This window comes from Prionailurus viverrinus, chromosome B2 (genome assembly GCF_022837055.1).
Source record: "Prionailurus viverrinus isolate Anna chromosome B2, UM_Priviv_1.0, whole genome shotgun sequence".
Taxonomy (NCBI): Eukaryota; Metazoa; Chordata; class Mammalia; order Carnivora; family Felidae; genus Prionailurus; species Prionailurus viverrinus.
The window spans coordinates 104,858,140-104,875,888 of record NC_062565.1 but is presented as its reverse complement, the minus strand read 5'-3'; the positions used below and the strand labels follow the sequence as shown (position 1 = coordinate 104,875,888).

The window sequence follows — 17,749 nt, the reverse complement described above, 5'->3', positions numbered from 1 at the left end:
CGGTTAAGCGTCCGACTTCAGCCAGGTCACGATCTCGCGGTCCGTGAGTTCGAGCCCCGCATCAGGCTCTGGGCTGATGGCTCAGAGCCTGGAGCCTGTTTCCGATTCTGTGTCTCCCTCTCTCTCTGCCCCTCCCCCGTTCATGCTCTGTCTCTCTCTGTCCCAAAAATAAATAAATGTTGAAAAAACCATAATGAGATACCACCTTACACCTGTCAGAATGGCTAACATTAACAACTCAGGCAACAACAGATGTTGGCGAGGATGTGGATTAAAGAGGATCTCTTTTGCATTGTTGGTGGGAATGCAAACTGGTGCAGCCACTCTGGAAAACAGTATGGAGGTTCTTCAAAAAATTAGAAATAGAGCTACCCTACAGCCCAGCAATTGTACTACTAGGCATTTATCCAAAGAATACAGGTGTGCTGTTTCGAAGGGACACATGCACCCCCATGTTTATAGCAGCACTGTCAACAAAAGCCAAAGTATGCAAAGAGCCCAAATGTCCATTGATAGATGAATGGATAAAGAAGAAGTGGTGTGGGGCACCTGGGTGGCTCAGTCGGTTAAGCCTCCGACTTCAGCTCAGGTCACGATCTCACGTTCCGTGAGTTCGAGCCCCGTGTCAGGCTCTGGGGCTGATGGCTCAGAGCCTGGAACCTGCTTCCAATTCTTTGTCTCCCCCTCTCTCTGCCCCTCCCCCGTTCATGCTCTGTCTCCCTCTGTCCCAAAAATAAATAAACGTTAAAAAAAAAAAAAGAAGAAGTGGTGTATATATACAATGGAGTATTAGTCGGCAATCAAAAAGAATGAAATCTTGCCATTTGCAACTATGTGGATGGAACTGGAGGGTATTATGCTAAGTGAAATTAGTCAGTCAGAGAAAGACAAAAATCATTTGACTTCACTCATATGAGGAATTTAAGAGACAAAACAGATTAACATAAGGGAAGGGAAATAAAAATAATATAAAAACAGGGAGGGGAACAAAACTGAAGAGACTCATAAATAGGGAGAACAAACTGAGGTTTACTGGAGGGGTTGTGGGAGGGCTAAATGGGCTAAATGTGTAAGGGGCACTAAGGAATCTACTCCTGAAATCATTGTTGCACTATATGCTAACTAACTTGGATGTAAATTTTAAAAAATAAAAAATAAAATAAAAAAGAATGTTATATTAAAAAAAAAAGAAATCAGGAAGTGTGATGAGTCCAGCTTTGTTCTTTCTCAATTGCTTCGGCTATTCAGGGTCTTTTATGGTTCCCTACAAATTTTAGGATTGTGTGTTCTATTTCTGAAAAATGCAGCTGGAATTTTGATAGAGATTGCATTGAATCTGTGGAAGACTTTGGGTGGTATGGACATTTTAATAGTATTAATTCTTCCAATCCATGAGCATGGAATATCCTTCCACTTATGTGTATGTTCACATTTCATCATCAATATTTTATAGTTTTTGGAGTACAGATCTTTCACCTTCTTGGTTAAATTTATTTCTAAGTAGTTTATTCTTGCTGATGCCATTGTAAGTGGGATTTTTATTTTATGTTATTTATTTATTTATTTATTAACATTTATTTATTGTTGAGAGACAGAGAGAGACAGAGTGCAAGCGGGGAAGGGTCAGAGAGAGAGGGACACAGAATCCAAAGTAGGCTCCAGGCTCTGAGCTGTCAGCACAGAGTCTGAAGCGGGGCTCGAACCCATGAACTGTGAGATCATGGACCTGAGCTGAAGTTGGACACTTAACCAAGTGAACTACCGAGGTGCCCCAGGGGATTTTTATTTTAATTTCTCTTTTTGATAGTTTATTATCAGTGTATAGAAAAACAACATGTTTTTTTTTTATATATTGACTTGTATCTTGCAACTGTACTATAGTTGTTCATTAGTTCTAACAATTTTTTGGTGGAGTCTTTAGATTTGTTATACGTAATACTAACGTAACAGATGACATGATTTTACGGTCATGAACTGGATGTGTCTTATTTGACAACTAGATCTACTATCTGAAACTCTCCAGTTATAAGGAATCTTAGAATCACAAGTCCCCATGTTTGAATCCTGGCAATATCACTACTTGCTTTTACGAGTTACAAAACAGGCCTATTAATGTCTACCTTGTATGGCTATTATGAGGATAAAAAGAGATAATGTACTATAGTGCTTAGCATAGCATTTGGTTCAATGAATGTGAGTATTACAGAATGTTAGATGGAATTTTTGACTATAGCTGTGAAGATACAAGGGAAGTAAAATCCAATGCCAAATCACCGTACGCAGAGTTTACCAAGAAATTGGTCAAAGACAGGTATTGCAGTTCTTGGATCCTTCAGCTTGTTAGTGATCTTAAAAGGGTGCTAATAGTAAGAGGGAGGAATGCTTTGATCAAGGCATTTTGCTTTTGGAAAAAGCTATGAGTCCCTCTGATCTTCCCAGGGAGATGAGTGGAACCCCAAACCTAGTGAGAAGTCCACTGTGAGAGTTTATTCTCTGCTCTCTCCAGTTGGTCAGATACAACACTCGAGCCTGACTCCAATGGCTGAGTAGGCTAAAGCAGCCTGTAGCAGTAGGTTGGAGGCCACATGGCATCAGTCAGTCCCCAGCAACTGTCGGGGTAAAGGATGTGTGAGTGTTATCTTAGACCATAAGTGGACCTTGTACATGAGCAAAAGTGCCAGGGAGATGTAGATAAATGGTCTGGAGGAGTTTTGGGTTCTGCTCAAGAGGACTTCTGCCAGAAAATGAGGGGGGACCTGTAAGCGTTGGAGTGGAGGGTAAACTGCTAAAGAAACAGAAGCTGAAAAGCAATTAGGGCAGAGGTGGCTTAGCAGACACCTGCATCTTAGGAAGGAGGGGGCTACATAAGTGTTCTTGACAGAAAAATCAGCTTGAACGTCTGCCAGGCTGAGAGTTGAAGCTGATTTAGACTCTGCCAGTCCAATAAGAACTTCCTCATTCTTTATCTCCTCCTCTCTATGCTCTTACCCTAGATACTCAAATCCTGGCTGGCAAGGCCATGAGGAAAGAACACCTCTAGGCAGAGAAAGAAAGACAGCCACCCACACCTACCTTTCCCACTGCTGCCTTTCAGCCTGATGTACACCTGAACAGACAGATTAGCTATTAAACTGAATAGCAGAGTGTTTTGATTAATATCTTGGACTGGGCAACCTAAGCTTGAGTTGAGACTGCATTTGTGATTCTAAGTGAAAGCTGAACCTATAATTAAGTGTGATCAGAAAAGCTCTGTTGGAGCTTTCATCTAGGTGCAGGGAACTGTCTTTCTTATTCAATATTATTCAAAAAGCATTGAACAAAAGATGTTATTACATTATTAGTTGTGCTTGTGTGGTGTGTTGGTTACATTATTAGTATTGTTGATGTAATAGAAAGGCTACCTTCAAATTCAGCATCACGCACTCAAAAAAATTTTCATTTATGTTTGATATTCCTCTGTATTTTTCTGGCTTATAACCTATATTCTTATATCAAAAATTAACTCAGTTATTTAGGAGGACATTTTGTAACCAGGTTTTTCACAATGCTTATCAGAAAGTTATTTTGCTTAAAATTAGTGTTCTTTGAATACTTTACTGAGAAAATTTGATATCCAAAATGAGAATTAGGTAGCATTTACCTTAAAAACTTTCTAGACTGAAATAATTCAGCATGTGCCATGATGTAGCACTTTGGGGGCTTGATGTTCTATTTGTCCATGAACTAGAGCAAATAACCATTAAAAAATTCTTTAAAAATTTTTTTTTGTGTTTATTCATTTTTGAGAGAGAGAGAGAGAGAGAGAGAGAGAGAGAGCAAGAGAGAGCATGAGTGGGGGAGGAGCAGAAAGAGAGGGAGACAATCTGAAGCAAGCTCCAGGCTCTGGGCTGTCGGCACAGAGCCCGATGTGGGGCTTGAACTCACGAACTGTGAGATCATGACCTGAGCCGAGGTCAGACACTTAACCGACTGAGCCACCCAGGTGCCCCTAAAAAATTCTTTTAAATTGATGTATGACATGTGTAATAAAAATACACAATTTACAAAAGTTTGGTTTGATGAGCATTTATGAGGTGAACACATGCATGTAAACCAGCATCCAGTCAAGAAAGAGAATCTTACCAACATTCCAGTCTGACTCCTAATATCAGTAGTTTTGCTAGTTTTTAAATAAGGGAACTATATTTTTGTGTTTGTGAGATTCATTCATGTAGATGCGTGTATTTATGGTTTGTTTATTTACAAATCTGCATAGGATTCCCTAGACAAACATAAAATAATTTATTAGTCTATTCTATGGTTGATGGACATTTGGATTGTTTCCAGGTTTAGACTCTTACAAATAATACTGCTAAAAGCATTCTTATACATGTGTTTTGGTGTATATATTGTACATTTTGTTGGTTATATGTTGGAGTGGAATTACTAAACTATAGGTATGACTGTGTTCAGTTTTAGTAGAGCATGACGGTTTTCTAAAGTGATTGTAAAAATTACACTTCTATCATCTGTGTGTGAGAGTTCCATTTACTCTACTTCCTTGGCAACGTGTGATATTGTCTGTTTTTTATTTGAGCTATTGTGATGTGCGCCAATTCTCTTGTGAGGAAAACTTTGCCCTAGTCATTGGCATGCCCTCAGTAAACTTCCAAACTAGGATTGAGCTGTTTTCTTAGTCTTCTTTTCTTTCAAGAGAGCATTGCTCTAGCATGACCCATTATTAAAGTATAATTTTTATATTTAGCAAGGAATTAAGAATATCTGTATCCTGGTAAATGCTGCTCAATACTTACCAATAACTTGGCTAAGTGAAAGAATAGCTTATGAAATGTATTAGTCAATATTTTTGAATGCAAGTGCAAAAACTAGTTTAAGTAAAAAAGTTTTAAGTAAAGTTTAAGTAAAAAAGTTACTAGTTTATGTAAAAAAGGTGACTGATTCTTCAAGCTGAAAAGCCAGTGTGATTGGCTCCAGGGTCTAAGCTTCACTTTCCAAATCAAGGAAAGAACTTCCCAGGCAAAGCTTTCTCCCTGCCTGGGGCAAGATTTTGCCTGTAGGTCCAATCTCCTAGCAGTTAAACAGAAACAAAACCAAAACAACAATCATAACAACTGCTTCCTGTTTTCCTGCGGCTCTGTAGCACAAGTCCTGGAATTGAGTCTTCTTGGCTCTGATTGTACATTCCTTGGCTCAAGGTTGGCAATGATAATCTCTGGACCACATGCTCTCAGAGGAGCAACGATTCTCTGAAAAAAATTGGGGTGCTATTACAAGAAGAAGGGAGAATTGTTGGTGGCAGGCAAAAGCAAGAAATCTGCTATAGTCAGATGATTTGAAAAAGGGTATGCAATCCGTTCATTCCACTGGCTGTTACGAGACTTGCCCTTCGATCAAGCAATAGTGCTGGGATGTTGGATACATGGATTGCATTATTTTGGGCCCTGTAGAATAGCTTTTATTGAACTGTGCTTGGACATTCTGTTATCACCCTGCATTAAGAGACAGAATAATAAGCGGCCCTGCAGAATTCCTGATGTTATTTTCGGATAGTCCTGAGGACACCGTTTTGTTCTATTTCAGTGTCCCCTTCATAGGATCTCATGGGAGAAAATTCTCCCTGGTCTCTGTGCCAGGAAGAGTTGAACTATTTTTAAACAACTTTTGTGATTTTATCTTATGAACTCTGTGATTTCTGAAACTGATAATATTTCCCTCTTTGCATTGCCAGAATGATAGAGTCAAAATTTTTTTTATAAGTGGGACTTGAACTCACGACCCCAAGATCAGGAAACACATGCTCTACTGACCGAGTCAGGCAGGAACCCTTAGAATGATAGAGTCAATTTTATGGCTTGTTTTAATCAAGTTCAATAAGCCTCAAAGCCTAGATTTTTAGTGGTGACCTTACTCCATTATTTTTATCTTCTATTTCCTTTAATGTGGTTTCCCATTTCTTTTCCCTTTTTATTTTGCTCTATATCCTTTATAAACTTTCTGAAGTCTTTTCTGAAACAAAGTTGAGAAATGAACAGAATTTATGAAAATTTTATTCCATGCATTGAAACTATCACCACAAAATAAGTAGATTTGCTTGGTTTTGGCAAGAAGTATGTTAATAGGACTTATTTTGGGTTCCAGTTTTAGATGAAGGGATTGTGAAACACTACAGGATCAGAAGACTGGATGAAGGGGGGTTTTTCCTTACCCAGAGAAGAATCTTTTCAACACTGAATGAATTTGTGAGCCATTACACCAAGACAAGGGATGGCCTGTGTGTCCAGCTGGGAAAACCATGCTTAAAGGTAAAATGCTTTCAAGCTGTGTTGATTTTGAGGTTAACTCTTTCCCTTCAGATACTGGAGTATTAGTCATGTGATATGTCCGTTCAGGAAAAAAAAAGTCATTTGATTACCTACGGCATGGATAGAGAAACCATGGCCTATGAGCCAATACTGTCCCACACTTACATTTTAAATATTAAGTTTTATTGGGACATAAGCATGCTTATTTATTTAAAAATTGCCTTTGATTTTTCTCTGTATGAACAGCATTTAATAGTTGCAACAGAAACCTTATGGCCCACAAAGACCTAAATATTTACTATCTCATTCTTTTCAGAAAAAGTTTGCCAACTCCTGACCTTAGGCACTCATTGAAGCCAGAAAATATTCATCCTTTGCTCCAAGAAATTAATCTGGTATCTTGACACTGGAGCACTTACTCATATGGCTGGAGGGAAAAAAAAAAGTGCTGGAATATAATTCTTATTTAGCTCTGTATTCAAGGATATCAATATGAAATTGCTAGGCTCATTATCTGGCTGAAATACCTATATAGAAATATCATTTAAGTAACTGTTATAATAGTTTGGCCAGGCCAAACAACATTTATAGAGTTTATTAAATCTATCAGTATTCAATTATTGCATGTTTTACCTAGGTTGATTTAAAGTTATGTAGTGGACTTACATGGTAGTGGGGCAAAACCTCAGCTCCTCGTCTGAGTTCAGGTCTCATGTACTGTCCATGGGACAGCCAGCCCTATGGTTTATGCCTGGATGACCACTGAAAGCTTCCTGGTGATGCCTGACCAAAATATTAGGGACAATTAGAAGTTGAAGACTTTTGTCCAGTATGTAGGGAATTCATTGACTTAAATCCTGCCCAGTGAATATGCAACTTTCGTGTAAGTATTGCATGTTGGATGGAATAGGTATGAATGACCCCACAAGAATGGTTAAACTCATGCTAAGAATAGCTTACCTGATACAAAAGTATGGCTTAGAAAATACTCTGTTTAACCAATATTGTTGAAAAGTGTTCACAAGGAAGCATAAATGACCTTCTGTGTACTCAAAATGCTAATTACTTGGCGGAGGGGCTAAGAATTTCCTCTGGTAGATAGTAAAGTAGATTATGAACTCTCGGAGGGCAGGGGTCTTGCCTACTTTGTTTACAGAATGGCACTTTGATGGTGCTTGAAAAATTATTATTTATTAAATGAACAAGTACATGAATGAACGAACAAATAAATAAATGAATTCAAAATAAGATGAAAAATTTAATTATGCAAAAGTATATGATACATATAGTAAACGCTATAGGCCAAAGAATTTGGGAAGTAATTGTGGATGAGGTGGAACTTCAAATGGGTCTTAACATTGGGAGGATTTAGCTTGGCAGAGGAAGGCAAAGAGGCAGAGGAAGACCATGCCAGACCCAGGCAGGGATGGCATTGGGTGTGGGGTGGGGCAGATGGACAGCAAGGTGCCTCATGTAGCAAGATTTAGGGAGGAGATCAGCTCAAAGAGGTAATGATACAGATTCTGCCATAATTGCTTTCCATTTTAAAGTAATTAGAATAAAATTTACAATATTTTGGTTTTAAAAATGGTTTCTCTTTTTAAAAGTGCCTAGGCTATTATTTTCAACCAAAAAATTGTTAAATCTTTTTCGTATAGTTTTTCTAATTATTCTGTGAAACAGGTACAAGTACCAGCGCCTTTTGATTTGTCTTACAAAACCGTGGACCAGTGGGAGATAGACCGCAACTCCATACAGCTTCTGAAGCGATTAGGATCTGGTCAGTTTGGTGAAGTATGGGAAGGCCTATGGAACAACACCACTCCAGTAGCAGTAAAAACATTAAAACCAGGTATGAGAATGAGAATGTCAAAGGTTAAATGGCATATGTTAATTAAAAAAATTATTTTGAAGTTTATTCATTTTGAGAGAGACAGAGACAGTGTGAGTGGGGGAGAGAGAATCCCAAGCAGGCTCTGTGCTGTTAGCACAGATGTGAGGTTCGAACTCACAAACTGTGAGATCATGACCTGAGCTGAAACCAAGAGTCAGATGCTTAACCGACTAAGCTACCCAGATGCCCCAGCATTTGTTAAGTTTTATAAGCTCAACTTGCCACTGTAAATGTCTGCAAGGTCACAGGACAGCCAATGCAGGCACCAAGCAAGTACTGTAATCATGTTTTCTGGCCCAGGTGACCATAAAGCATAACATGCTTCAGATTCTAAAGGCAAGAGCATGTGCCTGGAATCAGCTAAGTCTTAAAATATCCCCAATGCAAGATTTCAACCAGGCATCTCTTCTCTGGAGTTAGGAATGTCCCTCTCCACATTTTTTCCTAGCCTTCGTTAAAAATGCTAACTTTAGGGGTGCCTGAGTGCCTCAGTCGCTTAAGTGTCCAACTCTTGATTTTAGCTCAGGTCATGATCTCACGGTTCTCGAGCCCCGCATCGGGCTTCATGCTGACAGTGCAGAACCTGCTTAAAATTCTCTCTCCCTCTCTCTCTGCCCCTCCCCTACGCATACACGTGTTTCTCTCTCTCTCTTAAAATAAATAAAATAAACTCTTAAAAAGGTGACTTTACTGGAAGTACTTAAAACAATACTTAAATCAATAGAACCTTGGAGACCTTCAGGGGGAAACAATTTTATTAAATACTAATTGTTTATGGTTAAAAGGTAAAATGGTCCATCTAAAAGACCTCATATTTGGAAATGTAGGAACTATTTTTTCTTCCATCTTCCTTTTTCCTATCATGGAAATTAAAAGTGAGTGTACTAAAATAATATTTATTCAGGCAGACATTATCTCTTCCATTTTAAAAGTGAGATAAGAAAATTTAAAAAGATTAAGTAACTTTCCTGAAATGTACTAGTCATATGATCTTGAGTAAATTTTAAACTACTCTGTGCCTCAGTTCTATCATTTGCAAAAAAGAGATACTAATAAGGCCAACCCAGCAGGATTATTATGAAGATTAAACTGGGTCATTAGTGGAAATGCTTTGAATAATGTCTGGTTCATAGTAAGTGACCAAGAAAAACTTTTTATTTTAATTATTATTATTACTGTTATTATTATTATTATTATAAGGTCAGTAAATGGAAGAGCTAGGATTTGAACTCACATCTATCACTATTGCATCACACCCCAGGGGAGACAGTCTATGAAAGTACAGTGTTACTGTAGTCACCTCATATCTACATCTAATAACATAGGTAAGAATAATAACTAGAGGCTAGAAATTAGTTCTCTAGGGGACCTTCATTCTTTACTTAACCAGAATTATTAAGGGTTTTGAAAGCCTCCTGATGGCAGAACTTGAGCACCTGGGTGCTGCTGGATAGCACCATTCCTTTGGTGACATCATATCTTTGTGAAACTGGGTTTTTGTTGGTGACTGGGATCACATTCAAGAGCCACACAAAAATTTCTCTGTATTACCTTTTTAAATGGGTATTAGGTTGTTAGAACACAAATACTTTTAAAGTTGCTTTGATTTAACCAAATAATCAATAGAACTCTTAGGTATTCATTTTGGCTTAAGGGCATATCATGAAAAGTGTTACTGAGACAATGAGGATGCCATGAACCAAGAAAGTCTGGGCCCCTCTGGTGTTATAGTAAGAGCATAAAGTTTAGTATAAAATAGAACTGAGTTCAACCTTGCCTCTGCCCTCTGGGACACTGGACAATGTATTAATCTTTTGAATCTCCTCATCTGGAAGTGGGGATTATAATAGTTCCTACTTCATAGAGTTTTATGAGGACAAATTGAGTCAACGTACATAAAATATATGCAGTGAGTTCTTAATAAATGTTAGCTTCAATGGGGATGCTGACAGATGTCCACGGAAGTGCAGATTCGCTAGTGCAGGACGTCTGTCAGGCATTTACACCTGCCTCATGAAGTGATGGAGAAGCACTTTTAAGTGGCTGATGCCGTGTGAGCACTCCAGGTGAGAATGATCTATTCCAGCACCCGAGATTTTCACAATCACTGCATATATATTATTTTGAATCGTAATCTCGTTGACACTTGAGCCTAAACTTTATTGTTCAATCTAATCATTCTTTTCTCAAAACGAAGTGGCTAGCTATTCATCCTAACACTGCTCTCCAAGGAAGGCCTTCTGGAGGTCAAAAAAGAACAAAAAAAAAATCACTTTTCTTATATTAAAAAAAAGCGCCACGATAGTTTTCTCTCCAACAGGAATAATTATTATTGATTTACAGTGTAATAGCAGCAAACAGCTTTGGTGATTGGTTAAATGTCTTCACTTCACTGGGGCCATTAATCAATCTTAGCAGCTATTTATTGCTTAGCAGACTACCACGCAATAAAGACGAGCCTGAAATCAACTCCCATAGTAGCTTTGACAGGCAAAAATTAATATTTAATGCTGCGTTACTAGCTGACTTGAAATTGGGTCTCTGCTGTGTAGCTGGTCAGCTGCAACCAGTGTAGCCATGGAGTGCTCTAAGCAGCCTTCACCTGCAGAGGCTCCTGATGTACCGTGGTTTTTCAGGTCTTGTGGGTAGTCTGATTTGGCAATGATTCGAGTGTCCTGCATTTCACAAATCTGATGGCTACCAAAGCATTAGAGTAGAAACATATTGTGTATATACATTGCCTGAATGGTGACTATTATCACTGGAAACTTAATGAATCAGATTATGTTGAGGGTGTGGTGGGAAGAATCCCACTATATCCATATTTGACCATAGGCCAAACTAAATTTAACAAGAAGAAAGTCCTTCATTATGGTTTGGGTGCCTCTTTTATTCTCAGCTCCATTTTGCCACTATGACTCGAAATTTTAATCCTCTTTGATTAGGTAGATAATTCCAATTCCAATGATAGGGATGGAATTGAGGAAGTACAGAAGATCATGATGGAAATGAGAATAGGTCATTTTTCTCTATTTTTCCTCAGTAAGTCCTTGCCCCTTCCTCTCCTCAGTCTGTGAAAAAAATACAGTTGATCTGTTTGGTTTTTCCTAGAATATGCTTATTAATAATAATACAAATAATGGCCTATGGTCATTGAACATATATGTTCCTGTTATTGCAATTTCCTGATAATGATATTATGGTATCAGTAGGGTTATTAGCCATGTTATACAGATGAAGAAGTGAAGTTTGGAGATGTTTGGTAACTCGCTGAAGATTACCCAGTGAGCTAGGATTTGACCAGAATCTGGAGTTTAATCAAGCCTGTGTTCTGAACTTCTAGACTCTCAAGGGAATACCAAAGGCTAGACTGCCTAAATGGTTTATGTGAAATGATCTGCAAGTCACATGGAACTCGTCTTGACTTCATATTAATAAATAAGTCAGACTGCTATTTTAGAATGTCAAAGCTTATCCATGCCTGGGTTCAAATATCAGTTGTGAAGTCTTCATCATGAGATACTGATGAATGGGACAGTCTCTTTGAGCATCAGTGGAAATGATATTTGCACTATCCATAGTGAATACTGAGATATGAAATGACAGTATTCCTTCAATTACAGCAATGCCTCTGATACATCATATCTTTAAAAATAATGAAAGATTTTTGAAAATTACCGGTAAAGTGTAAACTCCAGGTATCCTTCCTCTTCTTAGATTTTGTTATTAACTACGTGGCACTTTGCAAGGTAAGAGTTGAACCATTAAAATACAATTTAATTGTAGGTGAGTCTTCAAAATAGGTCCCAATACTTCTCCCTTATCATTTGGTTAATCTGTTAAGAGTCTGACTTATGGAAGTATTAACATAGGAGAAAATGTTGAAGATCAATTTCAAGTTAGACATAAAAGACTAGTGCAAAAAGACACTCAGTTTTGGGTGTAGCCCTTGAATATTTTCTGTTTGGCCTATACCATATGTCCCTACAGAATTAAGGATATAAATATGGCAGAATGTCATGGCTTCAGGATTGTTCTCTAGCTGTTCCCACAGTGGGTACCAAGGACAGGGCAGCTCTCAGTCTTCCCTGGATCCTGGACCAAAAAGCTCTGGCTGCAGTAATTAAACATTCAGTGTCCTCCAGCATTCATGTTAATAGAATGCCTTCTTTTCGTGCTCTTAATTTGCTTGCCTTGTTTTATCAGTTAGACTGCCAGTCTCTCCTTTTTCCTTCATTTCTCATATGGACCTGAATCAACCTCTCCTCACCTACAGGTCATAACACATAAATTACACACCCTTGATGCACCAACACATCAGTTATTAGGTTGCCCTGGGTGGACTGATTCTCTTCTTTGATAAATCTGAAGATTTGTGACACCAATGCTCTTATTTTACTGAGAAGCAGGAAGCAATCTTGGTGATTCCCACCAGACTGCTGTGAGGATAGGAATGCCTCAATAACAGAAAGTGATTTCCTCCTCTTCTTGTTTCAGGTTCAATGGATCCAAATGACTTCCTGAGGGAGGCACAGATAATGAAGAACCTAAGACATCCAAAGCTTATCCAGCTTTATGCTGTTTGCACTTTAGAAGATCCAATTTATATTATTACAGAGTTGATGAGACATGGAAGTCTGCAAGAATATCTCCAAAGTAAGCTAAAGACTTAATAAAAGGAAGAAAGGAGGGATTTAGTTTAACTAGTCCTATAAATGTCAATTTAGCAAGCCTTCTATAACCCAAAGGATATTTACTATGTGTATATCTGTGAGAATGAATGGCTCAACTAGTTTTTAATAGGATATATACCGTGTGCTCAAAGGGAGGGAAAATATTTATGTAGTGAAGAACAAATTGTTCGCAACAGACATATCAGAGTACGTAAATGTAATGTAGAAAATTGAAGAATAGGTGTTTTGCGTGATGCTTTGTTTCCTGCAGTAACTAATGGAACATTATCAGTCACGGGCCAATTTGTTCTATGGCTCAGAATTAGGGAACATGGGATACTTTGGGGGAAAGAGAGGGAGAGGTACCCTCATTCTTTTTCCTTTGCCAGTGTGAACATCATACTTGTTGGTGTTTAATATACTTCCACTGCTGGGCAGCATTAGAATTTTCAGACTAAAAAGCAGAAATATACAATTGCTTTATTTCTACATCTGCTTCCTGTAGTCAGAGAAGACTTAAGGGCATTGTGAAATTTTGATGTTTATTGCAAATGAATAATTTAATAAGCAACAATATAATGAGTATTAAAATGAGATGTTCAAAGTAGTGGAGATCAAGTACTGAGAGAATAATTCATGCTTAAAAAAGAGACTTTTTCTATTGCTTTCCTGAAATGTCAGAGTGGGATTGATAGAACGTGCAGAGGTAAAGGGAGGTGAGAATAATGGAACAAAGATATTAGAAAGATAAGAGTATTCTCTGATTTCAGGGTGACTTGTGAAGCTGGCGGTATTAAATTGCAAAACTGGGGAAGAACAAAGGACCTGGGCCTGTTAAATGCTGTTAAAAATTATGCCTAGCTCCTTTGCATGAGGATTTCAAATTTAACAGTATCAGAATATGTTAGCCACCATGGAAAAACTAACTTCAGCCATTGCCCCCTTTGCCTTATTCCCTGGGACAAAAGTACCGTCATTATCTTGGGTCCATCTTTAACAAAAATGATTTGTCAAGGGCACAGTTTCAAGTCTAATACTCAATTCTCAGTCTTCAGACCTGTTAGCATTTATTTCAATGGACACTCTTTCCCTTTGGAAATACCTCTTCATTTGGCCTCCAGGACACTTCACTCAATGGCTTTTCCTCCTATCTTTTTTGTTGGTTCTTCTCCCATCTGTGTGATTTCTCTTATCTCTCAGACCTCTTGGAATTTTGTAACATCACCAGTTACTTGCTAAGCACAGTCAGTTTCAATGTTAAATAATATGTATGTATCAAAGACTCCTGAAACTACATCCCTCCATTACTTCAGAATCATAAATCTCCAACTGCTTTCTTGACTACTCTACTTGAACCATTCTCTGGATAACATAGGTATGATGCAGCAACACTCCCCTCTCCCAAATCCCAGAGGCACTTATTTCTTGCTCGTGCTATGTGTGCAAAATAGATTGGTTGGTCGCTCAGGTGTTTTGATCACCTTGGCAGGGAAAGGGATGGGACTAATCTCATTCTGGCTCTTCGAGTTCCAACCAGGAGATGCAGAGATAACTTCTGTGCCCTTTTTCATTTGGTCAAATCAAGACAAAAGGAATAGGGAAGTATAATTCTTTAAAGTGGTTGCAAGGAGGAAAAAAAATGTTTGTGAACAGCTGGAATTTTCTACTCCAGGTGTCTATTAAAAAGTCTCAAAACAGCCATGTCCAAAACTGATCTTATGTATCCCCAGTAATCTGCTACTCTTGTGGTCTTCCCGTCTTTGACAATGTCAACACTCAGGCCTAATCTCTTGATCATCTCTACTTCTCACAGTTTCTATCTAACTAATCTGAAAACCCCATTGGCTTCTTTCCAAATATATCCTGGATTTTGTTACCTCTCAGCACTCCTACCCTGGTCTAAGCTGACATCATCTCCTTCCTGGATTAGGCAACAGTCTCTTAAATGGTCTCTCTTGTTTAGTTCTTGCTCCCTTCAGTCTCCACTCAACACAGGAGGTGGAGAGAGCCTGTTAAAAGGTAAATCAGATTGTGTTCCCCCCTCAGCTCAAAGCCTTCTGTGACTCACTGGTTTTCTCTATATAACCCATAAGGTCCTACATGGCCCAGCTTTCCATTACCTCACTGACCACATCTCTCCCAGTGTCTCCCTTGTTCAGTCTGTGTCAGCTGCACTGTCCTTTGCTGCTCTTCATATCTTCCAGGTGCGCTTTGCTTCAGGCCCTTTGTGCTTTTTCATCCTCTATCTGAATTCCACCCCCCTCCCATTACTTACCCATGTTTCCTCACTTCTGAAAAGTCTTTCCTCAGACATTCCCATTACAGTGAGTCTTTCAATGGTCAACCTCTGAATTCTAAAATTTAATCTCCCTCTCCTGTCTCTTTGTATTCCTCTTTTCTGCTTTTTTGTTTTCCTTTTTCTTAGCTGTTAATCATCATATAGTGCATTACTCTTTTAAAGATGTTTATTTATTTATTTATTTAGAGAGAGAAACAGTGCACGAGTTGGGGAGGGGCAGAGAGAGAGAGAGGGAGAGAAAGAGAATCCCAAGTAGGCTCTTCACTGTAGCGTAGAGCATAATGTGGGGTTTGAACTCACAAACTGTGAGATCATGACCTAAGCCGAAGTCAAGAGCCAGATGATTGGGGCACCTGGGTGGCTCAGTTGATTAAGCATCCAACTTCAGCTCAGGTCATGATCTCACAATTCATGGGTTTGAGCCTCACATCGGGCTCTGCACTGCAGAGTGTGCTTGGGATTTTCTTTCTCCTCCTCTCTCTCAAAATAAATAAACTTAAAAAAAAAAAAGAGCCAGATGCTGAACTGAGTCACCCAGGCATCCCAATGCATGACTTTTAATATGGCTTATTGTTAGCATCTTCTCAAATACAACTCCCTGAGGACAGAGATTGTTCTTTATTTTAATGATAGAAGAGTGTCAGGCACATAGAAAGTGTGCTCTAATTATGTGTTGAATGAATAAATGAAAAAAAATTAATGGATAGATTAACTGGGGCTATTCTAAACCTAATATGATCAGGACTTGGGGTTGAGCTTGTCTTGAGACTCTTGGTGTCAGCTTGACAAGATCCACTTATTAATTACGAACTCCTCTGGCACTGAGAATTTTTGTGGTTTGTTAATGTGTTTTACTCAGGGGTGAGCACAAACCCTGTCATATTGTGGATTGGGCTATCAGGGTCAAGTTTACCAAGGCCTTCATTTGCTAAGATACTTAGTAGCCATGAGAAATAATGAAGAGATGCTCATTACAGACAATCCCTTCCCAATCAAGAGGGCTTAAATTCAACAAAGTGATCTTAAAATGAATCTGCCACGTTTAAACAGCCCATCATGATACATATTATAAGCTGAAAGACTCAAGTGATGGAACATAGTTGAAAATATTTTCTTGTTGCGGATGTAAATTGTCACAGAATTGTGAACCTTTATATCAGTTTTGACAACTGACTGTTGCATTAGAAGTGTGTTCTGAGGTTCCCCTGGGCAGTTCCTAGGCCATTCTACTCTTTCAGGGTAGAAAATATGTTAGTACTCGATGTCCTTCACTATTGTGCCGGTCAGTGAAAACTTTATATCCACTGTAATAGAATTAGATGTTGAATTTGATAGTTGAAATGACATACATAGTTTTCTATGGAACCACCTTTGTAGACCCTAAGCTTGGCTGAATATTTTTTTTGTAATAAATTTCTCCAAAATAGAAGAGGCTTACCAAAAGACTTTAGCATTGAGGGTAATTGATGTCCAGTATTTCCTGCTGAAATTTAAAGAGAATAAATATATGCATTTTTTTTTGCATATATACATACTGTTTAAAGTAAATCAAGCTCCAGCATGTTGTTCATCATTCTCATGGACCATTCACTAAAGTGGACTGAGGTAGACAGGAGCGTTTTTACTAAGATACCCTTCAGCTGGCTACAACTGTAGCCCCAACATTCAGGTCCTCAGGAATCATGTGTAACGTAGGTTTTAGAGAGGAGTATAGAATAGTTTTTAAGAGCATGAGATTTCAACCTCAAACATGCCTGAACTTGAATCGCCACTCTACAACTTATTACCTGTTCTTCTAAGTAGCAGAAACACCTATGAAAGGGGGCAAATAGTAATAACACTTACTTCATGTAGCTGTGAGAATAAAATGAGGTGATGTACTAAAAAACCAAATGAGATAGTGGTAGGAGAGGTGCATATATTTACAATTTATTTTTCTAAAAAAAACCACACTGTATAGTACTCACTATATGTCAGGCATTTTTGTAAATGTTGTACAAATATTAACTTAGTTCTTTCCTCTAACGACCTGATGAAATGAGTATTATTATTATTATCATTTCTATTTGATAGTGGAAGAAACTGAAGGATGGACAAGTTTATAACTTATCCACGGTAGTTGAACCAGAATTCAAACCCAGGAAATCTGGCTCCGTAGTCCATGCTTTTAACCGTGTGCATAGCACTGACATTATTTTCTTAACATGAACCTGCATTCGTTATCTATCGTGCACAAAAAATACCCAAAACTTAGTGGCTTAAGTCAGCAAGCATTTATTATCTTACATTTTCTGTGGTCAGGAATCCAGGTGCAGCTGAGCTGGGTCTTCTACCTCAGGGTTTCTCACAAGGCTGCAGTCAAGGTCTTGGCAGGTGCTTCAGTTATCTGAAGGCTCTAGGGGAAGTTGATCTATTTCCAAGCTCACTCAGGTGATTGTTGGCAGGAGTTGGCTTCTCCAGGGCTGTTGGATTGAGGAAGTCAGTTCCTTGCTGGTTGTTGGCAGGAAGCTGCCCTATGTTCCTTGGTGCATGGACCTCTCCATAGGGCAACTTTCGCCATGACAGTTGGCTTCATCAGACT

At 38.6% G+C, this 17,749-nt stretch overlaps 1 protein-coding gene across 1 annotated transcript in view; it reads left to right on the top strand.

Annotated features, from left to right (window-relative positions):
- The window catches only part of FRK (fyn related Src family tyrosine kinase), a 107,119-nt gene that overhangs the window by 82,091 nt on the left and 7,279 nt on the right, over positions 1-17,749 (top strand). The window contains exons 3-5 of the mRNA XM_047857712.1: positions 6,139-6,302; positions 7,986-8,154; positions 12,694-12,852. Of these exons, the coding sequence (XP_047713668.1) occupies positions 6,139-6,302; positions 7,986-8,154; positions 12,694-12,852 (492 nt within the window). The remainder of the gene's footprint in view (positions 1-6,138; positions 6,303-7,985; positions 8,155-12,693; positions 12,853-17,749) is intronic.